This window comes from Cervus canadensis, chromosome X, assembly GCF_019320065.1.
Source record: "Cervus canadensis isolate Bull #8, Minnesota chromosome X, ASM1932006v1, whole genome shotgun sequence".
NCBI lineage: Eukaryota > Metazoa > Chordata > Mammalia > Artiodactyla > Cervidae > Cervus > Cervus canadensis.
Genome location: NC_057419.1, coordinates 49595415 through 49623003, shown reverse-complemented (window position 1 = coordinate 49623003; position 27589 = coordinate 49595415). Strand labels below are relative to the sequence as shown.

The 27589-nt window shown below is 37.6% G+C and overlaps 1 protein-coding gene across 2 annotated transcripts in view; it reads right to left on the bottom strand.

Annotated features, from left to right (window-relative positions):
• The window catches only part of JADE3 (jade family PHD finger 3), a 138673-nt gene that overhangs the window by 41411 nt on the left and 69673 nt on the right, over positions 1-27589 (bottom strand). For both annotated transcript variants that reach the window (XM_043458604.1, XM_043458603.1), the window contains exons 2-4: positions 26268-26324; positions 25423-25502; positions 7698-7855 (exon numbers count right to left, since the gene is read on the bottom strand). In XM_043458604.1, coding sequence (XP_043314539.1) covers positions 7698-7855; positions 25423-25502; positions 26268-26313 — 284 coding nt within the window. In that variant the 5' untranslated portion in view covers positions 26314-26324. The remainder of the gene's footprint in view (positions 1-7697; positions 7856-25422; positions 25503-26267; positions 26325-27589) is intronic.

Genomic DNA, 27589 nt, shown 5'->3' with positions numbered 1-27589 from the left:
TAACACATTTATATTTTGGGATAGTCTCTCTAGAGATATCCATCAGTAGAAAATAACCAACCAACAAGGTTTAAATTTTACTAAAACTAACATGGAGGGGTCAACTCAAAATAACATATTAAAAGATTTTAATTTTTACATTCTGATACTTTTTATATGTTATTGTGAACTGCTGCAACATTCTTTATTAAAAGCATTTAGCACAAAATCAAGGAATGTCCTCATGCTTTTAAAGCACACAGATTAATTTTTTAAGTTTGGGAGGCAGGAAGAATTTTTACAATTAAATAATTATTAGTGAACATTTCTTTTTATTTTTTTTAAATGTAACAATATTAATGTAATAATGTTTGGTCAAAACTAAAATCACTATTCCAAAGATGAATCTAGCACTGATTCTTGAGGTGCAGGTTTTGAGTTTTATGTGCATAAACCACCCTGTGAATATTTCTTTGTATATGAAAGTAATACATAATCGTTGAAATTATTAGTTTTAAATTTAAAAGCAATCATAGCAAGGGTTTGTTATAGAACATTTACATTTGTTTAGATTTGGCAGTTGTGTCAGAAGAAAATACTTCTATTTATTTTGAGAATAAAGCTACATCTTTTAATTTCAAAAACTAAGTATTCTCTCAATAGTATAAATGACCACACTGTTACCAGGCACCTCCTTAACTGCTAGGAAATTTGTAATCTATGAAAAAAACAACAAAAACATACAAAAAGAAACACTAACATAAAAAGTTATAAAATTAACCAATAAAAAGGAACATATCTGATATTGTCCTATATAGTGGGAAAAAGTAGCATCTTTGGACAGAGTGAAACATACAGTAGATAAATTAGCATCTCAGTTCAAAATAGGAAAAACTAAAAAAATCAGTTTGGTAGATTTGTGAAAGGGAATTTTAAAAAATGGAACTGGCATTTCTTGGTTATTCAAGAACCATGCTTTCTTTCTTGGCAGCCTGGTGAAACCAAGGTGGTTGAGGTTGGGGTACAGTGTCCATCTTTCAAAAAGGAAGCTGCTCAACAAGTGGTGCCGGGACACTTGGATATCCACATGCCAAAGGATGAAGTCAGACCTTTAACACCTCACACCATACACAAAAATCAACTGAAACAGATCAAAGACCCAAATATAAGAGCTAAAGCTACAGAATTTTGAGAAGAATTCTAGGTATAAAACTTCATCTTGGTTTAGGTAATGATTTCTTAGATATGACACCAAAAGGACAAGCAACCATAAGAAAAAAAAATAGTACACTGAACTTCATCAAAATTAAAAACTTCTGTGCCTCAAAGGACACCACCAATGAAGTGAAAAGACAACCCAGAGAATGGGAGAAATTATTCACAAATCATGTATCTGGTAAAAAACCTATATCTAGACTATGTAAAGAACTTTTACCATTTTAACAATAAAAAGACAAATAACACACTTTTCTAATGGGCAAAAGATGTGAATAATTTCCCCAAAGAAGAGATATACATAGGAGGTATGCATGGATGCATCAAGTAAAAATGGAACATTCTACAACTGCTGGTCAGAGGACATTGTCACCCTTTTCACTAAAAGGCTAGATTTTCAGCAGCCAAAGGCAGCCATTCCAAAGTGAATATGACAGAACATAAAGAGATGAACTGACATGTTTCACTTTACAGTTTGAACAGTAATGTTTCACAGGAAAGGGAAAAAAAAAACATTGTATTTGCTAACCACATAAAAGCTTCTTCTCTTTGTAAAAGTACAAAAGCTCTTTTCCAAGAATATACAACTGGCTGATAAGCACATAAAGAAAAGATGTTAGGACTTCTCTAGCGCTCCAGGAATCTACCTTCTAATGCAGGGGATGTGGGTTCAATCCCTAGTCTGGGAACTAAGATCCCACATGCCCAGGGGTAACTACTGAGCCTGTATCACAGAACTAGAGAGACCAGGTGCCACAACTAAGACCCAACATAGCCAAAAATAAACAAATAAATAAATAATAAAAAAGAAAAGATGCTCAACATCATTAGCCAACAAGCAAATGCAAAATCACAATGAGATGTACTTCAGACCCACTAGGATGGACATAATTTAAAAAATAGAAGTGTTGGTTAGGATATGGAGAAAATGGAATCCTCATAAAATGCTGGTAGGAATGTATGGTTGACCCTTGAACAAGACAGGAGTAAGGGGTACTGACACCTCACACAGTCAAAAATTCACATATAATTTACAGTTGGCCCTCCATATCTGTGGTTCTGGATCTGTGGATTCAAACAACTGCAGGCTGCATGTTACTATAGTATTTACTATTGAAAAAATCCACATATAAGTGGACCTGCACAGTTCAAGCTCATGTTATTCAAGGGTCAACTATAAATAATATCTTTTGGTTGTTTACTAATTTTCTTTCCTAAAACCCATCCACTTTCCTCTTTGCTTCCTTCATCCTATTCTCTTTACAATGATAAATGTATACTGAAAACCTACTATTAGGCAGTAAGGGTTCTGCTCTTAAGTAGCTTATAGTCACATTTGTTGTCTTTCTTCCTTTTCTCTTCTAATCACATACTGCTGTGCTGTCATGTGCCCACTACCACATTTTCTTACCATCTACACACTCCTCTATTTGTGATGATTGCATATATTTATAATTATATATATGGATATTTTTATTAACATTATTGAGGTATAAATGACATATCAAGCTACATATATTTAAAATGTACAAATTAATAAGTTCTGACACACATATAAATTTGTGCAACCAGAACTACAACCAAGATAATAAATATAACCATCACCTCTAAAAGTTCTCTTGTATCCTCTTGCTCCACTGGCCACTTCCAAAAAACCCAATGATCTGCTGTCACTAAAGCAGGTAGTCCTTACTTTGCACAGTGGTATTGTACTGTAAAAATGACTTCAAACTGAGACTGTGAAAAGCAATCTTAATAATCACTGGGAAATTATGATTTTTCAGTAACCTTTAAAATTTTTGTCAAAACATTTTACTCCCTTATTGTTGGCTATACTATATAGGGAAATAAAAAATATTAAAACCAACATGCATTTAATACCCTATCATTTGAAACACTGAGAATTTAAACTCTTTTATCTCTTTGTAAAACTTATCAAGAGTACAGTGCTTAACTCTTAATTAACAAAACTTATGAAACAGAATAAGCAACTCTTCTATGTCCTGCAAAGTTGTCATACTACTGTATGAACTTGGATTAGTTTCCAACATTTTGTCCTTTGTGCTTTCACTGCTGTAAAACTTTTTGAGAGTTCCTTTAATGTGCAGTTTCATTCTGGCATCATTTTATCTGGAACATCTTCATTCTTTTCATCACAATCACTTTCTTCATGTCTGTATGTTTGCCTTCATTAAGCTCCTCTAGCTGCATATCTAGAATCTCTCAAACTGCAATAGTGCATCCACATTCCCATGTTCAACTATTTATTCTATAACTACATTGAGTTTAATTCAAATTTCTCTTTCAGTATTATCAGTTTTTATTTCTTTAAATGTTTGGTAGAATTTCCCAGTGAAACCATCTGGGCCTGGAAGTATTTTTATGGAGAGGTTTTAATTACAAATTCAATTTCATTAATAGTTATGGGGTTATTCAACTGATTATTTCACATTGAGTAAGTTGTGGTAATTTGTTTGGATAACCCCCAGGAAGGCAGGAAAAACAAAAGAGAAAAAAAAGCAAAACAGAGAACACTCAAATACACACACAATAAAATAAAACAGCAGACTTAAGCCCTAATATATCATTAATTACATTAAATGTAAATGGTCTAAACACATTAAATCAGAGGTTGGCAGAATGGATTAAAAAACATGATTCAAATATATGCTATCAAAAACACTTAAGATACAAGCATATAAATAAGTCAAAAGTAAAATAAAGGAGAAAGATATAAATACAAACATTACTCAAAAGAAACCAAGAGTGACAACATTAATATCAGATTAAGTAGCTTTCATAGCAGAGGAAATTACCAGAGATGGGGAGGAATATTATATAATAAAGAAAGGATAAATGTACCAATAAAACATAGCAATCATAAATGTATGAGCACCAAACAACAGTGCTGCAAAATATTTGAAACAAAAACTGATTGGGATGAAAGGAGAAAAAATAACTTCCCAATTATGGCTGGAGACTTCAACCTTTGTGATAGAACAGACAGAAAATCATCCAGGAGATAGAAGAACTCAACACTATCAACTAACAGGATTGAACTGACATTTATAGAATACTCCACCCAACAGCAGCAGCACAGGCATTATTTTCAAGCACCCATGGAACATATACCATGATAGACCATATCCTGGGCCATAAAATAAAACTCAACAAATTTAAACAAATTAGTATTATACAGAGTGTTCTCTAATATAATGGAATCAAAACTAGAAATCAGTAATAGAAAGATAAGAACATACTCAAATAAAGTAAAAACCACGCTTTTAAATAAAAGAAGTCTCAAGGGGAAAAAAGTGAAAAAAAAAAGTCTCAAAGGAAAAAATACACTAAAGTGAATGAAAATGAAAATATAACACATCAAAATTTTTGTGACATAGCTAAAGCAGTGATGAGAGGGAAACTTATAACATTAAATGCTCATATTGGAAAGAGGAAATGTCTCAAATCAATAAGCTATGCTCCCAATCCAAGAAACTAGAAGAGCAAAATAAATCCAAAGCAAGTAAAATAATTGAAGTAGTAGAGATAAGAGCAGAAATAAATTAAAAACAGAAAAGATAACGAAACCAAAGTCCAAATTCAGATTTACATCCTACAATTTATCATGTCAAGGGTCTGCTATAATACCTAGCTTCAGTGAAGCATTTACCACTGGTTTATTGTGATTATCATGGCCACTCCTGAAGGAAGAATGTTATTTATGCATGGCTGCAGCACCAAACAGACAGTGTGGCATATGAATGACAATGCAGCTTCATGTGATGTTGTGGAACATTTGAGATACAGAACATTGCCTAAGATTCTGAGCCATACTGCCCCAGCACTTTGCACGAGCCGCTATATAGCTTTGCGGTAGAAAAACCTAAAGAATCTACAGCATGTGTTGTAGTTTGGAGAAAGATAGCAGCACAAAGAAGCTATACCATGGAGAGTACTTTGTGTGGCTGTGATCAGGGAACACATAAGGGTTTACAGATTGGTACTTGAGAATTGGAAGAGATGGGAGCAAAATTTTGTGTTGGCCTATCATGTTTGAAAAGACTGATATCCTCATTGGAATATAATCTGCCTTCCAGTCTGCTTGACTTTGAAAATGACTTGATTGAATGGAGCTGCAGAGTAACTAGCCCCACCCCCCGCCACTTATGTTTTGGATGAAGATGAACCTTGATTCCTTGAAGAAACAGATTACAGTATAGACAGTAATGATGAGTTAGATACCGAATTGACTGAAAATGCAAGAGACTATGAACCTTCTGTCCAAGAAGTAGTACTGTCTGACTCTGAATCAGGAACTCTTTGATTTAGAGGGTTGAGCTCTTTGCCATCTCTTGTTAATTGCAAAGAAGAAATGAAATATCTTGGTTTTTATTACACAGCAAGTTTGAGAGCAATGAGTTTAAAGAGAGCTGACTCAGATAAACAGAAAGCAGCTTGGGCCTGTTTGGTTTCAAGACAATGAACATGTTTATTAATTCATGATAAAAAGATGGCTTTGTGAAATGGTCAATAAAAATGACCAACCTATAGCAAGTAAAAAAGGAGATAAAAATGGCCAATATCAGATATGAAAGAGGGGGGATATACTACTGTTTCTTTTGCTTTAAGTGTGTTCATAATGGCTCACTGAAGCATTTTTATGATGGCTCCTTTTAAATCTTTGTTAGACAATTCTACTGTCTCTGTCACATCGGTACTGGCAGCTACTGATTATCTTTGATCAAGTTGAGATCTTTTTAGTTCTTGATATAAGTGATTTTTTTCCACTGGAACCTGGACACTGGGTATTATGCTATAAGACTCTATTTCTTCTTTAAACCTTTTATTTTTACTGGCTTCCTCTGACACTGCTCTGGCTGGAGATCTGGTTGGGGAGGATATCATCTCATCACTGTTAGGTGATTGTAGAAGTCCTGGTTCACCATTTGGCCTATGTTGACATTCAGGGGCAGGAATTCTTTGTTACTACTGGGGGAGGCTGAGAATTCTGGCTTCTCACCAGGCCTCCACTGATACCTCCCTTGCTGGGATTGGTAAGATAACCTTACTACTGCTCCTTATATGGTCTTCACTGATACCACGTGGCAGGGGGAGAAGGTGTCCTCATCACCTCTAAGGAGTGGTGAAAGTCTCTGATACTACCACAGATGGGAAAGAAAGGGATGCATGATTACTACTGGTTTAAGGTGGTAGTCTAGGCTCCTCACTGTTACTGCAACAGTATATGAAAATACTGACAGTAAAGACATGAAAATGTCATGAAAATGTTCATTCATGATACTGTAGTGATTTCTAAGAGGATGGTGGCAATGACGATGAGCTAGTGAGGCTAAGTATGTATGTTGGGCAAGACTGAAGTTTTTCTTAACAGAGAATAGACAGTCTCTCTGTGGGTGGGACAACCCGGGCTTGCGTTTTTAGAAGTGATTTGACAGCATTTCTGGAACACGACTAAGACCTAAGAACCTGCTGCTGCTAAGTCGCTTCAGTCGTGCCCGACTCTGTGTGACCCCATAGACAGCAGCCCATCAGGTTCCTCTGTCCCCGGGATTCTCCAGGCAAGAATACTTGAGTGGGTTGCCATTTCCTTCTCCAAGAACCTGATGCTAGGGGCCAAAAATTCAAGAATGTGGTCTCTGCTCTTTAAGATCGTTAAGAACCTAATATGTACTAGAAATAGATAGCTGTACAATGAGATGTACAATTTCTCATAGTAACCAGGAGGTCCCACCAGCCCTTTTATCTGATGCTATTCCTTCCTTCCCTCACTCATTCATTTAAACTTATATCAAGCATTTTATTTCATGCTGGCCTTCATGCAAAACACTCGGAACACAAAGACCAGTAAGAAAAAATGGCTTCAAAAACTAGTCATTACTCTTGAAGAGCTAAATTTACTATGTCCTCTTGGCAAAAAATACTCTCCTACTTAAACTTCTTCTCAAGTCTTTGCAAAGGAAGGCTGTGTGCTTATGGTCAACCCATTATTCCAGTTATCCCCTTTCATTTGGGTTTATGCATTTTACAAACTCTGTATGTTTTGGCCCTCTGTTTACAGATGCTATCACTATGAGGCCCCTATTAAAATGAAGCAACTTCTCATGGCGTTATATATTAATAGGGTTATTATGGGGTTATGTAATTAGTGCTCTGTTTCTCTTCAAAGGCTAATAAATGCTACTGATTGTTGAGTCAGACTGGGAAATCTTGGTCTCCAAAACCTTATCATAATTTCAGACTGGACTTCCAACAGTTTTATCCTGTGAATAGGTACATATTATATCCCTAAATAAAGAGTCTGACTGACTACTGACCTATCTTAGTTTGGTATAATCTGCCATTGGTCTGAGTGAGTTGCTGAACATGTATGTGACTTAGCATTATAAATGTATAGTTAGCCACTCAAAGTCTCCCCTCAAGCAGCTCACAGACGACTGTAAGAGCATTCATCCCCTAAATCAAAGATACAACCATGAAAATACCTGACGGAAGGCTGTGGAAGAGTGTCTGGATTGGCTGGTACTTGGACTCCCTTCTCCCATTCTTCCTTCCATGTATCCGTGAAGAGGTAATAGCTGTCAGGGTTAATATGGTGAGAGTCTGGAATCTTCATGGCACTGATAAGGTCCTTCCGGAATACCTGGTAAGACATTGCACACACCTTGAGAAGACCATCACTATGGAATTAACACCATTTAATGTTCTCCTTTTAAAAAGACCATCCCCACCCACTCAGCACTCCAACAAGAAAGACATCTCTAACTTCCTAAATGGTCAGATCAACTTCTATTTGGAAAGGGTCTGAAGAATTGACAGGAAAGTCAGCCTGTTCTGGATTTAATAAAGAGTAAAGGGGTTCTTCCTGAATTTTCTTGGGCTCCTTGAATTTAAATCAACAGTACAGGATACTCTTAAAAAGTCTATGTAAATAAAAATCCTTAACTCTCTCAAATTAATCAAAAAGTATCCTATGATAACTTATAATCATTTAGCTATCAACTTATTTTAAAATTATTTATATAGACATAATTTTAGTATTACAGAGAAGTTACAAAAATAATACAGAGATCCCATATATCCTTATATTTCCCTCTAATGTTAACATCTTGTATAACCAGAGTACAATTACCTAAACCAGGAAATTAACATTCATCTACAACTAATTTTCCCCCTAATGTCTGTTTCAGAATTCAATCCAGAATCACACTTTGCAGTAGTTGTCATGTCTCCTTTGTATCCTCCAATTTGTGATAGTTTCTCCTTTTCTTTCCAGACCTTGACACTTCTGAAGAATATCGGTCACATACTTTATATAACGTCCGTACAATCTGGGTTTGTCTGATGTTTTCTCATGATTAGACTGAGGTTATTCATTTTTGAGCAAAAACGCCACAGAAAGGATGTTAAGACCCTCTTATCCCATTATATAAGGAATGTATGATGCCAATGTCATCATAGTGGTAATGTTAAACTTGATCAGTTGGTTAAGATACTGTGTCTTGCTGGTTTTCTCAGCTCTTAGGTTACTATATTTTCCTTTCTACTTAATAAATATCTTAGAGGAGGTACTCTGAGATTATAAAAAAACACCCTGTTTCTCCTCAAACTGTCATGGACTAATTTTAGCATTGACAGATTTTTTTCCCTGCAAAAGTTATTACTTTTGTTATGGTATTCTAATGGTGATTTGTTATCTTCCTGAGTTCTACCAGCTCTACATTTATGAATTGGAATTCCTCTGTAAAAAAAAAAAAAAAGACCTGCCCCTTCTCCCTAATTTATTTGTTCATTCATTTAATTATTTATTTATATCATTAGAGCCTCATGTGGTGGTTTGTTGTTTTAGTTGCTAAGTTGTGTTTGACTCTTGTGACCCCACGGACTGTAGCCTGCCAGGCTTCTCTGTCCATGGGAGTCTCCAGGCAAGATGGAGTGGGTTGCCATGCCCTCTTCCAGGGGATCTTCCCAACCCAGGGATCAAACCCAGGTCTCCTGCATTGCAGGCAGATTCTTTTACTGACTGAGCTATGAGGGAAGCCCCCAGAGCCTCATGGATCTATTTTATTCTTTGGGTTATAATTCAGTATTACTCTTAATTATTTTGATGCTCAAACTGTTCTACCTTTGGTCACTGGGAGCTCTTTCAGGCTGGCTTGCACCTATGTACTTTTGACACACCCCACTCTTTTTTTGAGTACTTTTTAAACTTCCTACATTACAATGTGCCCTAGGCATCTTCCACTTGATTATAAAGCTATTGATTTTATATGTTAACGTCATATCCTGCCACCTTGCTGAATTCTTTTTTTTCTGGTGATTTTTTTATTTGATTTATCCAATAAATGGAGAACATTCTGTGAATTTAACACTATTGGGTTGCTTTCTCTGACCTCTCAAGTTCAAGACATTTAAAAAAATTAATTTATTTAATTGGAGGCTAATTATTTTATAATATTGTAGTGGTTTTTGCCATACATTGACACGAACCAGCCATGGGTGTACATGTGTCCCCCATCCTGAACCCCCCTCCCATCTCCCTCCCCATCCCATCCCTCAGGGTTGTCCCAGGGCACTGGCTTTGAGTGCCTTGTTTCATGCATCGAACTTGGACTGGTGATCTATTTCACATGTGGTAATATACATGTTTCAATGCTATTCTCTCAAATCATCCCACCCTCACCTTCTCCCACAGAGTCCAAAAGTCTGTTCTTTGTATCTGTGTCTCTTTTGCTGTCTCGCATATAGGGTCATCATTACCATGAAAGTTGAAGTGTAGAGTATGATACAATAAAGCAATTAATTCTCAGTTGGTGTAGTCTGTTTAAACTGACATTTCACAAAGTACAGGACTAACTAAATGATCATATAATCAAATGATGTCATTTAAATGAATAAGGACTCATTCCATTTGCTACTTTGCAGGGACAACTCTGCAAATGCCTATTGGTTTCATTTAGGGAAGATTTAGAATTAATAATATGACCTGAAAAGGAAACCAACGTTGAACATGCTGGTGATGAGGTGGTAACAAAATGACCTTCCTATGAAGAATCCCAGCCAATTAATTGGGTAGTGTGTGGGGAGAAAGCTAAGTCTATAGGAAACAAAAATGGGAGGTTTATTACATAATGCTTTGTATAAGGAAGTAAGAGAGGATCACAGACATATCTATTAACATATTTTGCACAGAGCTCAGTGTTCTGGGTGGCCAGTGGGAGAAACTGAATCACCCACTGATCATTTCATCAACTGAATCATTTTGCTGAACACTCTGAACCATCTCTATAAATTACCAGAGTGCCTTTAATGAGACGGTGGCAATTTACAATTGTGCTCAACTACTGCCTCTATGAAACAGGGTTCTGTGGGAAATCCTACCTTAGCTCTGGAAAGACTACTATAACCAAGTATTTTTCAACCTCCTAAAATATTTCACTATTTTCCATATGATATATTTCTCAAAATAAATCAACTAACTGCAAAGTCATGCTTTGGGTTTAGTAACAATCACATAGCATATACCATATCTTCATACCTGATATAACTGCTTATGAAAATCTGTTCTGTAGCATTTTCTAAGTAGCCTAGAGACATGGAAGTGGGCTGAATGGTGCCCCCCCAACTCCAAAAACATGTCCACATCCTAATTTCTGGAACCTGTCAATGTTACCTTACTTTAGAAATGAGTTTTTTGCAGATAAAAATAATTTAAGGATTCTGAGATGAAAGGATCATCCTGGAAAATCCAGGTGGGCCTTAAACCCAGTAACAAGTGTCTTTATAAGAGAAAGGCAGAGGCAAATTTGAGACAGAAGAGAAGGGAGTACAACCATGGAGGTAGAGACTGGAATGATTCATTAATCCACAAGTCAATGAGTGCTGACAGCTATCAGAACCTGGAAGAGCAAAGAACAGAATTTCCCTAAAGTTTCTGGAGGGAGCAATCTGGTCAATTTTGGACTTCTGGCCTTTAGAATTGTGAGAAAATAAATTCCTGTTGTTTTAAGCCATCCAGTTTGTGGTACTTTGTTACAGCAGCCCTAGGAACCTAATACACACATTTACCAAACAGAAGAGAAACTTGAAGACTCTAGACAAAGAGAAAAAGCAGAGGCCAATGAAATTTGGCTCTTGTCCATTGCTTCAGAAATAGCAAACCTCCAGGGAACAGGAACTCTGTGAAGTCTGGGGAACCTGGGACTGCAGAAACACCAATCAATTCATACCTATTTTTCTTAAGCATATGAAAGCTAAATCCAATGAGTACTATAATCTTCTCTTCCACCTTTAGAAAAAAAGACTTACATGGTAAACTCGATTTCAATTTTACAAGCTAGCCAGATTAAATAGCATCAGATCCAAGGTTTCCAGAGAAGCATTTTTACTCAAGGCAGAGTGCAAGAGTCTGCCTTATCTTGCTGTAGAAGTCAAACATTTCAAGTATGAGGCAGAACATAAAATGCTGAAGAGGGGATAGGAATGCAAGTTCAGTACTCAGGAAGATATCTGCAAAGTGATACAAAATATATTTACCAGACTGGTCTCATGAATTTGCTTCTGGTAAGAAAAGGTATTTTTCAAGGTTTTTAAAATAAACATGGGCAAACAAAATAGTTATAGTGTATCCTGATAGAGGTATCAGTTTTATACACATATAGTAGTACACACATACATTCATATTTGTATATATTTTCATAAAGAAACAATAAAAAGATAAGCCAAGAACTTACAAAGAAAACCATTTAACGCTGAGAAAAGGGGAGAAAATAGGGACAAGAGAGACAAAAGCTGGCTCTCTCTGTATGTATTTTGTTTCATAGTTTGATATTTGAACCAAACAAATGTTTCAAATGGTTAAAAATAAATTAAAAATCTTTATAAAGAAAGGAATATGGGTCTAAGGACAGACTGCTAGGATTGGTCTACTAATTTTACCACTTACTAGTTTGGGGAAGTTGTCTAAATTGTCTATGTCTCAGTTTACTTATCTGTAAAACAAGAATAAGAACACTTAACCTCACTGGGGTAGTTGTAGGGATTAAATACGTGAATTTATGTAAAGATCTTTAGCATGGTATTGGGCTCATGGTAATTGTTAAATAAACTCCAGCTGCAGTTATTTTACTATCATCAACATAGTCTCAGATTTAGTTCTAAAAGCAGAAAGTTCTCTTTTCCAGTCCATAAATTAATTGTTGATAGGTGAAAGGAGACGTGAGTTCATGGCTCAACTAAAACGTGGATGGTCTGACTTCCAAAGACAGTGTTCCCAAGCAAGAGCCCCATCGAGAACTTTAACCAACATTCTATAGGTCACGAGGTAATGCAGAAACTTCACAAAATGAAACATGGCTATTTGCTGCTAAATTAAAGATTGTGAATGAGGGATCTGGATGTTGACACTGACCTAGGTAATGAAGTTTAGAAGTTTTACAAGTTCTTAATTGTTTTCCTACTTTATATGCACTGGTAGTTTCCCCAAAAGTTCCTGAAACAAAAAGACTTTGTACTTACCAGATATCTGCTCATTTATGGTCAAAGAGGGAATTCACAGCCTAACATACAGCCCAGAAGCTATGCCAAGTCCAACAGTGCATGCCCATCCTGGCCTCTCAGATGCTTGCAGAAACAAAGGAGGCCTCACTATGAATTCAATTAGAATATCAATGCTTAACCTGCCAGAGCCACAAAATGAAAATGCCCTTCATGGACAGCTCTGGCTTTTACTGTTCTCATTAACATCTCTCAGTGGGCAGTTTCTTAAAGCATAGCTAGTCTGAACATTTCTGTGACATTTTTTAGAGGAAAAGCCAAAACATTTACTTCCTACATGACACAAAGGGGAACACTGTCTGGTCCATGTATAACGAAGCAGAGAGATTAATCAGTTTTGATTCATAGTCACTAAATCTAAAACTATACATAACTGATGACAAACAGATGTCACCCCAAAAGCATTTTTAAAAAAAGCTGCAAACACAGTAACTATATCTAATCAAAAGGAATAAACTGTTAGTGATTTTCTTAGAATTATAAATCTTAAGGCAAAAAGAGACTTTTTAGGTTATCTAAAAAGAATAAACCATTCAAAGCAGAGAAAGCCTAGCAAAGAATTTCTATAAACAAAAATAGCCAATGTTGTCAAGACATTATGTCCCACAGTGGTTTTTCCAGTGAAGTGAAACTTATTTCTCAGTTTAAAGCTTTAAAAATCATGGACATAACTTTCAGATAGTTTAAAATAATTCTTTGGTTTCTTATAAAGAGTAAATAGGACATTTCTGATGGCTATGGGCTGACAGCAACTGAAACACTGATTCCCAAAAAGCAATGTACTTTTAGGCTGCTTAGGTAGGTTTGATAATTCTCCTTACCCTGTATCACACAGAGGTTTTACCATGATACTGATATATCCTGGTAATGGAGGAGTGGGAGCAACTGAGTCTGACTTAAAGATCTGAGCAATTTTTGCATAAGAGATGACAACTGAAGTTTGCTTTGAAAGCTTTTCTCCCATTCCTCAATGTCCCTTTTTGTACAATAAGTGTGCATTTGCAAGCTTAGTACTTTTTATCTGCTGTGGGTCAGAAAACCAAATAATCAAGTTTGTTAGAGATACAGGTAAAATGATATGAATAGGCTCTATTTAAGAGTATGCAGTGTATTCTGCTGACTTGAAATATATGAGCTTTCACCCTGCTGCTATGAAAGTCTCAGATATAACAAATGAGACTCTAGGCCTAGAGGAGACATGCAGTCAATCTTTTAAGATAGATTGATATGTTTTATAGACCAGTTAGACTAATATTAGGTGAAAATATCCAGGCTTTGAGAAAAAAATGAAAGACTTTTTAATATATTCAAATTGGTCACCTAGTATTATGAACTTTTTCTACAGCAATTAGCTTTTTAAAAACCTCTTCAAGAATAGGGGCCCACTTGAGAATCAGAAGGCTACTAGCTCAGAAAAAAAATATACATAAAAACATATTCTTAAAAGTCTGCATACAATTTTCAGAAGGTACCAAAGCCCCTGAACATATGTGGAATTCACACACCCCTAGGAAATGCTTCTCTAGAGGATAAATCAGGGGGAGGCACACACAGGAATCTCAGCAAAGCACTAAACATCAAAGAAAATATTTGTCTATCTGTGTAGCCAATTAAGCCTCAGAGAAAAAGATCATTTATACTGCATTTCAATGATTAACTCCCAGTTTTAAAAAAACACATGAGGTTTCATCTTGGACCTGTAGAGAGTCAGAAAAAAGAAATTCTCATTCTTACAAGAAGAAAAAGGCAGGAGAGGCAGCAAATTAACAATTTTTTGTGAAATCACTAGAGAAATGAGTCACAGGACAAATGGTCAGACTCAAAGAGAGACAAGCATGCCTGCAGGGAGACATAGGACAGAAGCATTTACTTACTTGGGGCAGAGGTCACAGTAGGAACATTAAATTAGAAATTCTGATGAATCTCTGGGGGCCAAGTGGGGACTACTATGAGAATATGAAGTTTCTGGGGGCTGTACTCATAGGGAGTTCCCACCTTCTTGTAAGCTTTTTCTCTTGAAACCTAGGAGGGCTCTCACAGGGAAGTTAGGGAGAGAGCCTGGAGAAAAAGCTCCCCCAGGGGTACTGTCTGGGTTGCTGGTGTTCAGTGTCCTGGCTCCCTTATTGAACAAAAGGCTTCATCTACAGAGGAAGGATTTCAAGTAAGGGCACTGAAATAATTTGACTAGTGCTATGGGAAGGGAGACGCACCCAGCCTCAGCTTCCCTGTGTTACTCAAGGGAGAAACAAGCCTTTATCTCAAGAGAGAGAATCTCAAGGACACAGACTGAGAATACCAGAGGATACCTGCTACAGGCAGACAGGATAATAGTGGGCAGGGGCAAAATGCTCTATCCCTGAAGGTCATTCCCCAACTTTGCTCCCAAACACAGGACTACTACACACTCCCAAGATTGAGATGTAATCAGAAGAATAGAGACCATTATCCCTCCTAAATATCCTAAACATTTAATACCCTTACCACCACACTAACGCCTCCAATGATAACAGTAGCTATACTAGAAGAGCTGCAGAAGACAAAATCTCTGAGGACAAGCATAAAGGAAAAGGTCAAGAGAGGAGACAAAAACAAGGTCACCAGAGGAATTCCAAGTCTCTGGTACCCATAGTAAGAACTATTTCAAACACCCTTGTATGCTGCTGGTGGTAATATAAACTGATGAAGCCCCTTTGGAAGACAGTCTGGCATTCTCTCAAGTGGTTAAACAGTTACCACAGGACTCAGAAATCCTACACCTAGGTGTTTTTGAAAACATATGTCCACCTAAAAACATGTATATGAATGCTCACAGCTTCATTACTCATAATATTCCAAAAATGGAGACGACCCAATTTTCTATCAACTAAAGAACTGATTTTAAAATGTGATATATGCATATAATGGAATATCATTTGGTCATAAAATGGAAATGAAGTACTGATACATGCTACAACATGGATAAATCTTGAAAATGTTATGTAAAGTGAAAGAAGCCAGTCACAAAAGGCCATATATTGTATGATTCCATTTATATGGAATGTCCAGAATCGGCAAAACCATAGAAACAGAAATTAGATTAGTGGTTGCCAGTGGCTGGGAGTGGGGTCTGGGGAGTTAACTGCTAATGGACAGGGTGTTTCTTTCTGAGGTGATGAAAATGTTCTAAATTTAGACTGTGGTAACGGTTACCCACACAACTCTGTGAATATACTAAAACCCACTGAATTATACATTTTAAGTAGATGAATTGTATGCTATAAGAATATTCAAAAAAGATGATAAAAATGTTTTATAAAAAGAACAATCCCTGTGGCACTAATGACATCATCTGAGAGGCTTTGACATCCACTCTCACCTAGCAATAACAAGGCTCTCCTCCTCCTCCTCAATGTGATATCAGTAAAGACTGGGTAGGGAGCCTAGACTGTCGCCACTATCCATCAGTAATGCAGTACCTGTTACCACACCACTCCCTGGTGGAGTGGCAACAAAATGCGGATTTCCACCCCTGCCAAGTAGTAATGAGTTACCCTTCCCCATTCCCAGAGAAAGAACAGAACTACCTTCCTAGAAAGATAACAGAACTAGGATGAAGAGTGTAAGGAAATCTGCAACTGGTGGTAAAAAGTCAGCATGTCTCTTCCCCACTGGTCTGGTTATTATGGAGGCCTGCCAAAACAGATTTAAATAAGACTTAGTGTCTGGGCTTCCTTGGTGGATCACTGGTAAAGAAACAACCTGCCAATGCCAGAGACGTGGGTTTGATTCTTGATCCGGGAGGATCCCACATGCTTCAAAGCAACTAAGCCAGTGCACCACAACTATCGAGCCTGTGCTCTAGAGCCCAGGAGCCACAACTACTGAGCCCATGTGCTGCAACTATTGAAGCCCACTTGCCCATGTTCTGCAGTAAGAGAAGTCACTGAAATGAGAAGCCCATGCATTGCAACTAAAGAGTAGCCCCTGCTCTCCACAACTAGAAAAAAGCCTGTGCAACAATGAAGATCCAGCATGGCCAAAAATGAAATGAACAAAAAAATAAAATTTAAAAAAGACCTGGTGTCTGTTAACATAATAACCCCCCACCCCCGCCCCACGAAAACCTAGCCCAGGATGCAACAGAAAATTTCCAAGAATACTAAGAACCAGGAATGAGAAGAGACTAATAAATAGACACTGACACCGAGATGACACAAATGTTTAAATTATCTGACAAGGATTTTAAAGCAGCCATCACAAAAGTGCTTCAACAAGAAATTACAAACATGTTTGGAAAAATGAAAGTTTCAGCAAAAAAATAAGAGGATATAAAGAAAAACCAAATGGAAACTTTGAAATGAAATAATAAAATAATCATGAACTCCTTATTTCCAAATTCAGACTTAAAACTGAAGAAAGTAGGGAAAATCACTAGACCATTCAGGTATGACCTAAATCAAATCCCTTACAGTGGAAGTAACAAATAGATTCAAGGGATTAGATCTGATACAGAGAGGGCCTGAAGAACTTTGGACAGAGGTTTGTGACATGGTACAGGAGGCAGTGATCAAGACCATCCCTAAGAAAAAGAAATGCAAAAAGGAAAAATGGTTGTCTGAGGAGGCCTTACAAATAGCTGAGAAAAGAAGAGAAGCAAAAGGCAAAGGAGAAAAGGAAAGATAAAAGCATCTGAATGCAGAGTTCCAAAGAAGAGCACGGAGAGACAAGAAAGCCTTCCTCAGTGATCAATGCAAAGAAATAGAGGAAAACAATAGAATGGGAAAGATCAGTGATCTCTTCAAGAAAATTAGAGATACCAAGGGAACATTTCATGCAAAGATGGGCACAATAAAGGACAGAAATGGTATGGACCTAACAGAAGCAGAAGAGATTAAGAGGTGGCAAGAATACACAGAAGAATTATATACAACAGATTTTAATGACCCAGATAATCACAATGGTGTGATCACTGACCTAGAGCCAGACATCCTGGAATGTGAAGTCAAGTGGGCCTTAGAAAGCATCACTACGAACAAAGCTAGTGGAGTTGATGGAATTACAGTTAAGCTATTTCAAATCCTAAAAGATGATGCCCTGAAAGTGCTGCACTCAATATGCCAGCAAATTTGGAAAACTCAGCTGTGGCCACAGGACTGGAAAAGGTCAGTTTTCATTCCAATCCCCAAAAAAAGGCAATGCCAAGGAATGTTCAAACTATTGCACAATTATAGTCATCGCACACACTAGCAAAGTAATGCTCAAAGTTCTCTAAGCCAGGCTTTAACAGTCCATGAACCGTGAACTTCCAGATGTTCAAGCTGGATTTAGAAAAGGCAGAGGAACCAGAGATCAAATTGCTAACATCCACTGGATCATCAAAAAAGCAAGAGAGTTCCAGAAAAACATCTATTTATGCTGTATTGACTATGCCAAAGCCTATGACTGTGTGGATCACAACAAACTCTGGAAAATTCTTAAAGAAAAGGGAATACCAGACTACCTGACCTGCCTCCTGAGAAATCTGTATGCAGGTCAAGAAGCAACAGTTAGAACTGGACATGGAACAACAGACTGGTTCCAAATCAGGAAAGGAGTACGTCAAGGCTGTATATCGTCTCCCTGCTTATTTAACATATATGCAGAGTACATCATGAGAAATGCCAGGTTGGATGAAGCACAAGCTGGAATCAAGATTGCCAGGAAAAATATCAATAACCTCAGATAACGCAGATGACACCACCCTTATGGCAGAAAGCAAAGAACTAAAGAGCATCTTGATGAAAGTGAAAGAGGAGAGTGAAAAAGTTGGCTTAAAATTCAACATTCAGAAAACTAAGATCATGGCATCTGGATCCATCACTTCATGGCAAATAGATGGGGAAACAACGGAAACTGTGACAGACTTTATTTTACTTGGCTCCAAAATCACTGCAGATGGTGACTGCAGCCATGAAATTAAAAGACACTTGCTCCTTGGAAGAAAAGCTATGACCAACCTAGACAGCATATTAAAAAGCAGAGACAGTACTTTGCCAACAAAGGTCCATCTAGTCAAAGCTATAGTTTTTTCCAGTGGTCATGTATGGATGTGAGAGTTGGACTGTAAAGTAAGCTGAGCAGAGAAGAATTGATGCTTTTGAACTGTGGTGTTGAAGAAGACTCTTGAGAGTCCCTTGGACTGCAAGGAGATCCAACCAGTCCGTCCTAAAGGAAATCAGTCCTAAATACTCATTGGAAGGACTGATGCTGAAGCTGAAACTTCAATATTTTGGCCACCTGATGCAAAGAGCTGACTCATTGAAAAAGACCCTGATACTGGGAAAGATTGAAGGCCGGAGAAGGGGACAGCAGAGGATGAGATGGCTAGATGGCATCACTGATGCAATGGACATGAGTTTAAGTAGGCTCCGGGAGTCGGTGATGGACAGGGAAGCCTGGCATGCTGCAGTCCATGGGGTCGCAGAGAGTCGGACACAACTGAGCAACTGAACTGAACATAATAGTTAACATAAATACATACTATAGGCTCAATAGAATAATGGAATTAATAGAATAAAGAATCGGGACAGGAACACCATGCTGGGAGTGGGCGGCATGGGGCCTGAGTGCTGGGGTGCAGGCATGGCTGTGGGGCTCAGGCAGCCGCTCCCTGGCCCTCCTATGCATGGCCCATGGGTTCCACACTGCAAACTGGCAGCCCTCGGCCAGGCAGGGGCCAAGCGGGCATCCACTGAGCCTGTTGGCAGCCATGATTGTGAACTTGGTGCCCCGCCCTCTGCAGCCCTACCTGTGCCTCATGCAGTTAGACAAGCCCCTAGGAACCCGGCTGCTCTGTTTATCATGTACTTGGAGCACTGGTCTGGCAGCAAACCCAAGTTGTCTCCCAGACTGGTACATGTTATCTCTCCCTGGCATTGGAGCTGTTCTGATGTGTGAAGCAGGCTGTACTATTAATGACATGTGGGCCCAGGACTATGATAAAAAGGTTACAAGAACAGCAAGTTGCCCAATAGCTGCAGGAGATATTTCAACTTTTTGATCCTTTGTTTTTCTTGGCGAACAGCTGACCTTGGCCCTGGGCATTCTTCTGTGTCTGAATTACTACAGCTCTTGGAGCAGCATCCCTACTTCTTGTCATCACCTACCCGCTAAAGAAAGGAATTACATACGGGCCTCAGTTAGCCTTGGGATTGACATTTAATTGGGGAGCATTACTTGGGTGGTCTGCTATCAAGGGCTCCTGTGATCCATCTGTTTGCCTTCCTCTTTATTTTCTGGAATTATGTGGACTCTAATATACAATACTATCTATGCCCATCAGAATAAGAGATGACGCTTTGATCGGGCTTAAGTCCACGGCACTGCAGTTCTGTGAAGACACCAAGAAGTGGCTCAGTGGTTTCAGTGTGGCCTGCTGGGGGCGCTGAGCCTGGTGGGAGTGAAGAGCGGCCAGACTGCACCCTACTACACTGCTCTGGCTGCTACAGGAGCCCATGTGGCTCACCAGATTTATACTCTGGACATCCACAGACCTGAGGACTGTTGGGAAAAGTTCACCTCCAACCAAACAACAGGACTAATAATTTTTTTAGGGACTGTCCTTAGGAATTTGTGGAAAGCAAAGGAGACCAATGAAACAAAGAAAAATATAGAAAACAGAATAGAAAATTGGCAAATTAAGTTTATTTAAGGATTTCTAAAACAAACTTTTACAAAACACTCTCAGGTCTTGTTACCACATTATTAGATTTGAGTAAGTCTTTCAGTATGTTAATGAATTACAGACCAGTAAATAAAGTTTTAGAGCATTGTGGCCTAGATTTTAGTTCAAGTATGTACATGTCAGATTCTTCTCCTGTCACAGACAACAGGGACTTTGCAGAATTTGCAGTGACCTGGAGTATTTAAGTTAATGCTTTCTTCCTGTTGTGATTCTTACCTAGAGTTATAGGAATTATACGATTTTTAGCACTTTAGCAAAAAACCCTTATATACATCTCATCTGAATGAATGTCTCTTTAGGAAAATGGACTCTCTTTTTCGGGGAAAAATAAAAAGCTGCTACAGAAACTTGGGGCTTACTGTTCTTTGCACTGACCTTTATTTACTGCCAAAAGCTGCAATTCAGGAAACCATTCAGGTTTTTATATTTTAGGAGAAATTTAAGTAAGTAAATAAAACTTTTTTACCTACCAAAAAAAAAAAAAAAAAAGAATCAGGGAACAAGAGAACTTAATCTAACCAACAGAAAGAATATACACTGGAAAAAATGAGTCTCAAGGATCTGTGGGAAAATAACAAAATATCTAACATTCAAGCAACTGAAGTCTCAAAAGAAGAAGAGAAAAAAAGGTGAAGCTGAAAAACAGCTGAAGAAATAATGGTTGAAAATTTCACAAACTTGGCAGAAGATATAAACTTAGATTATACAATCTAACTTAGAATCAAATTTCAAACAGGATAAATCCAAAGAAATCTATGCCCAGGTATGCAGTTGTAAAGTTTTCTTTGGAAAACTAAAGATGAAGAAAAATCTTAAAGGCAACTGGAAAAGAAATGACTAATTACCTACAGGAGAGCAACCATTTGAATGAGAACAGATTTCTCTCATTAGAAACCATGGAGGCAAGAAGGAACTAGCACATTTTTCAAGTGCTGAAAAAAGTTTTGTCAAACCAGAATTCTATATCATGTGAAAATATCCTTCGGGCAAAACCAAGACATTCTTGAATGAATGAAAACTAGAATTTATCACTAGCAGATTTCCCCTAAAAGAATAGCTAAATGGAGTTCTTCATAGAGAAAGGAAACAAAAGGAATAAGTTGGAATATCAGGAAGAAAGAAAGAACAAGAGAATAAAAATATGGGTAAATAAAATAGACTACTCCTTTCCTCTTGAATTTTATAATAATACTTTATGGTTGAAGCAAATATTCTAACATTGTCTAATGTAGTTCTCAATGTATGTAGAGAAAATATTTAAATAATTATATGATAAAAGTGGGGGGTGGATAAACAAACCTAAATGGTGGTAGCCTTCCTTTACTTCACTCAAAATAGTATATATAAAATGTAGAGAACAGTAGACTGAGAACTCATTTTGGAAGATGGTCCTCTCTTTAAAAGATTGCTTCTCAAGAGCAACCACTAAAAATCTACACAAAGATATATGTGTCTCTAAATCTTAAAGCCACCACAGAAAAAATCAATATGGGGGAAATTCCCTGATGGTCCAGTGGTTGGGACTCTTTGCTTTCACTGCTGAGAGCTCAGGTTCAATCCCTGGTTGGGGAACTAAGATCCTGTAAGCTGCATGCCACAGTCAAAAAAAGAAAAAAAATCAACATGGAATTTTAAAAAATATTCAAGTAATCCACAAGACAGAAAATAAAAGAGGAAAAAAAAAAACCCAGAGAAAATAAATAGAAGAAAAGTAAAATGGCAGACTTAAACGAAATCATAATAAAAATTACATTAACTATAAGTGTTTTAAATATACCAATATAGAGATAGAGATTTAAAGAGTAAAAAATGACTCAACTATATAAGAAACTCATTTCAAATAAAAACCATATGTGCAAATTAAAAGTAAAAGGATGGAAAAATATACCATATACCATGTAAACATGAATCAAAAGAAAGCCAGAAACAGTATTAGATAGTACAGACTTCAGGAAAAATAAAATTACCAAAGACAAAGAGTGACATTACATGATAAATTCACCAAAAAGGTACAGTAATCCTAAATATGTATGCAGTTAACAATAGAACTTAAAAATACACAAAGCAAATCTGAAAGAAATGAAAAGAGAAAGAGGCAAACCCACGATTACAGCTGGAGACTGCTACAGCCCTCTCTAAACAACTGATAATACTACTAGGCAGAAAATCAGCCAGGATACAGAAGAGTACCATCAACCAATAGGACCCAACAGCAGCATAATACACATTGTTTTCAAGTGTCCCTGAAATATTCACCAAGATAAACCATATCTTGTGCCAGAAAACAAACTTTGACACCTGTAAAAGAACTAAAACCATACAGATTATGTTCTGTGACAAAAGTGAACTCAAACTAGAAATCAGTAACAGAAAGATAGTAAGAAAAGTCTCCAAATGCTCGAAAACTAAACAACACTTTTCTAAATAATACACATGTCAAAGAGGAAGTTTCAAGGAAAATAAAAATACTGAAATGGATGAAAATGAAAATAAACATACCAAAATTAACGCGGTGAAGCTAAGCAATATTTAAAGGGAAATTTACAGCACTAAAATTCTTATATTAGAAAAAAGGAAACCTTTCAAAGCCTAAGCATTAACCTCAAGAGTCTAGAAAAAAGTACAGAATAAAACTAAAGCAAAAAGGAAGAAAATAAAAAATAAGAGCAGAAATCAATAGATATTGAAAAGAGAAAAATAAGAGATAATTTCACTGATTACAGACTAACTTTGGCAACACAATATATTATGTAGTATTAGATTGTAACCCAAAGTATAAAATAAATACACATGAGTTCATACAGATATAAATTAGTTATTAAATAAAATTTTTAAATGATGGAAGCATCTAAGAATATTTTTATAATTGCTTACTTTTGGGAAATAATCAGATGATCTAATATAAAGCTCTAGCACATAAAATTTCAATAAATGGAACCTATGAGAGGTAGATGTGATAATATTCATGTTATAACAACAAAACAAATTACCTCAGAGAGATGAAATAAACCAGCAAAACATGGAATCAATCTCTTCTAATGCCAACGCTGGTTTTGCTATACAATATCAGGCTCTTTCTTTTGTAACAGAATGGGGCATATAAATGAAAAAAAATCTGCTTCCAGTAGCCCAGGTCTTCTATCTTTTGCAAAAGAATGATATTCTAACTTTGAGGCAGCAGGCCTTGCGACCCAAGCTCTTGAGTCACTTTATGTTCTAGGACTGGTTGTCCTAAATGGGAAAGTAGCAAGGTTTCTTTCTCATCAATTCTGCAGTCAAAGCCTCCTCTGGATAGGTGGGAAATTTGTTTTGCTCCTGTTTATGTGTATTTTATTTCCTAAGTTTTTCTGTATGACACAGACACATACAAATACACACTGATAGTCTACTGTGCCCAGAAAGATCCCTGGCAAAAGACAGAAAAGTGACCTCTGAGAAAGGGAGAAATGCTCTCTCTGACACCCGAAAGCAATGCCTCCCCCCACCACACTTGCATGAGGTCAAATGGAACCTGGCCTTGTTTCTAGTCAATAGAAAATGGCAAACATGATGGGACATCATTCTCATGATTATGTTATATAAGCCTCAGTCAGACTGGAGTCAAAGACTCTCCCCTTACTGGATTTCAAAGTAGGCTACTGTGTTTTGAGAGGACAGATGGAGAAGGCCACATGGCAAAGAACTACAAGCAACCTAGGAGTGGAGGATGGTCCTCTACCAAAAGCCAACAACAACAACAAACAGGAACCTCTCAGTACTCCAGCCAGAAGATGAATTCTGCCAGCAACTTGAATGAACTTGGAAACAAATTCTTCCCTAGTCAAACTTCCAGATGAGAACATAGCCCAGGCAGCACACTGACTGCAGCCTTGAAAGACCTTGAACAGAGAGAACCTAGTCACGCTGTAACCAGACTCCTGACCCACAGAAACTGATAATAAACGTGCTGCTTTAAGCCACTAACTTTGTGATAACATATAATGCTGCAATAGTTAACTAATACATTCTCTTTTCCTTTGCAGCCAAGGAAGACTACTTATAGTAGAAGTGAAGATAGGTAAGATCAGTTTCTTATCATTTAATTATCACAGAGGAAAGTCTGTAAGATCCACTAAACTATTTTCAAATCCAAGTGCAACTCTGGCACTTTGCTACCCTTGAGGCAGAAGATGACCAGTCTCACAAGGACTGGGCCAGTTTTCCTGGCTTGGTGGTAGTGCCCTGAAGGCTGTGAACATTTACCATAGCCCCAAAGACGTCCAACCCAGTCTTTTCCTTCTCTATCAATGACTTCTTCATCTACCCTTTCTGCATTGCCTCCCACTTACCAACTTAGCTCTTTCCCACAATAGGCCAGATCACTGGCTCTTTTGGTCCATCCCAATTCTCTGGCTTACTCTGACTTCTTGGCTAGGGAAGGATTTATATTCTAAATCCAGGCACTTAGGTGTTATTACCAAAATGAAAGCAGAGTGTAGACCACTGTTTTCCCAAAGGAAAAATAAAATGGAATCTTTCTTGAAAAAAAAGTAGATAGACTTGTTTTCATCAGAAATACAAGCCTATCCACTGGAACATAGTTTACTCCTCACATCTCTAAGATCTGGGTATTGTAGATATGTAGGAAGAAGGTAGCTAGCCCAGGCTGGATGCATGAGACAAGTGCTCGGGCCTGGTGCACTGGGAAGACCCAGAGGAATCGGGTGGAGAGGGAGGTGGGAGGGGGGATCGGGATGGGGAATACTTGTAAATCCATGGCTGATTCATGTCAATGTATGACAAAAACCACTACAATATTGTAAAGTAATTAGCCTCCAACTTATAAAAATAAATGAAAAAAAAAACATAAAAATGAAAACAAAAGGAAAAAAGAGAAAGAGAATGTTATTGAACAGTAATTTATATAAAAATTTATGCAGTAAATGTAAAAAAATAATAATATCTGATCTCACCTCGGCAGGCTTCTTGCGTTCATTTGGCATTTTTGACTTGCTCCTATACATTGGGCCAAAAGTAGAGGAAGTGGAAGGATCTGTAAAAGATAATTAGAAAAAATACTGAGACTTATTACCTGCTATTATAACTAAATGTCATCCAAGAGTATGTGAAATATATGATGGAGAAGAGCACAGTGACCTCATATTACTGAAGAAAATAGTTAAATTGCAACCACCAAAGCCTCATAAAGGAGTTTAATGACACTTATAGGTAACATCCCAGGGTGCAAAAGCTTCAACAATGCTAATACAGAGGAGATTCAATTTGGTATAATCATATTTCATTATAATTTAGAACAAGACAATTTATGTTCCATCTAGAGAAAAAGTATCTGCAAAAGCAACTGAAAAAACTAAAAATGTGGAGCAAGTAATCTGCCTATCCTTCAGCATTTTCCAAATGCTACTGTTAATAAAGTTGTTGTCTTTTACGAATTATGACTCATCCAAACACTTAGTACCTCAGCTAAAATAAAACTGTAGGGCCTAAAATTTATGCTCTCACACTTTTCTTTCTAGAAAAGCACTGTTCCATTGGTAGATGTGGCTTTTGTTGCCCGGGTAAATAAAAAGTGCAAAAAAAAAAATGCTATATGCCACACAAAACCAATTCTCTCATCTAACTTAGCTATGTCTAATGGAATTTAAACAAGTAAGAAAAATGGTACCCCAAGTTTTCCTTCTTAGAAACATTATTTTTTAACCCATTGAAAGAAGCATGAAATAGCTTGTTCTCAAGTCAAAGAAACTCTCAAGGATTATAGATACAGAGTTACCAGCTGTTGGCTGGTTCTACTCACTGTCCTCTGAACTGTCACTGCTGCTGATATTTCTATGGCGCTTCATCCTGGAGCATCCTGGGAAAGAGAAGGCAACATTGAATAAATACTCAACACACACATCCATCCCATAGGGCAGTCAACACTGTTCAAGAAGCAGCAGCAGGTGAATTACACAAATCAAATTATTTTTGTTAAGAATATTCTCAAATGATCTAGAGTGGTGGGAGAAGAATTCTACCAAATTCTCCCTAATACAGAGTGTGTCAAAGACTGGGCGAGGCCACATACTAGCTTTAGGAGGAAATCTAAGCTGCAGAGGATGAATGATATAGGACTGGCAAGGGCCTCAAATGTGGCCACATGACCACTATCCACCCAAACAAAGAGGGGCAGTCACAGGGTCATTATCAGTCAGGGATTCCCAATAAGAGATGAGCAAGAAAGAAAAAGCAGTTACAAAGGTAGAGCTGTCAATGGCCAAGGTTGAAAGGCATGAGACAAAGCTGGCTGAAGAAAGAAGTGAGGCACGTCCCATCTTTGAAAGCACAGTTCAGTTCAGTTGCTCAGTCATGCCCGACTCTTTGTGACCCCAAGGACTGCAGCATGCCAGGCCTCCCTGTCCATCACCAACTGCCACAGTTTACGCAAACTCATGTCCATTGAGTCGGTGACGCCATTCAACCATCTCATACTCTGCCGTCCCCTTCTCCTCCTGCCTTCAATCTTTCCCAGCATTTGGGCCTTTTCAAATGAGTTAGTTCTTTGCATCAGGTGGCCAAAGTACTGAAGCTACAGCTTCAGCATCAGTCCTTCCAATGAATATTTAGGACTGATCTCCTTTAGGATGGACTGGTTGGATCTCCTTGCAGTCCAAGGGACTCTCAAGAGTCTTCTCCAACACCACAGTTCAAAAGCATCAATTCTTCTCTGCTCAGCTTTCTTCATAGTCCAACTCTCACATCCATACATGATGACTGGAAGAAAACTATAGCTTTGACTAGATGGACCTTTGCTGGCAAAGTACTGTCTCTGCTTTTTAATATGCTGTCTAGGTTGGTCATAGCTTTTCTTTGGTCATAGCTTTGGTTGGTCATAGCTTTCAAGGAGAAAGCATCTTTTACTTTCATGGCTGCAGTCACCATCTGCAGTGATTTTGGAGCCAAGTAAAATAAAGTCTGTCACAGTTTCCGTTGTTTCCCCATCTATTTGCCATGAAGTGATGGATCCAGATGCCATGATCTTAGTTTTCTGAATGTTGAATTTTAAGCCAACTTTTTCACTCTCCTCTTTCACTTTCATCAAGAGGCTCTTTAGTTCTTCTTCGCTTTCTGCCATAAGGT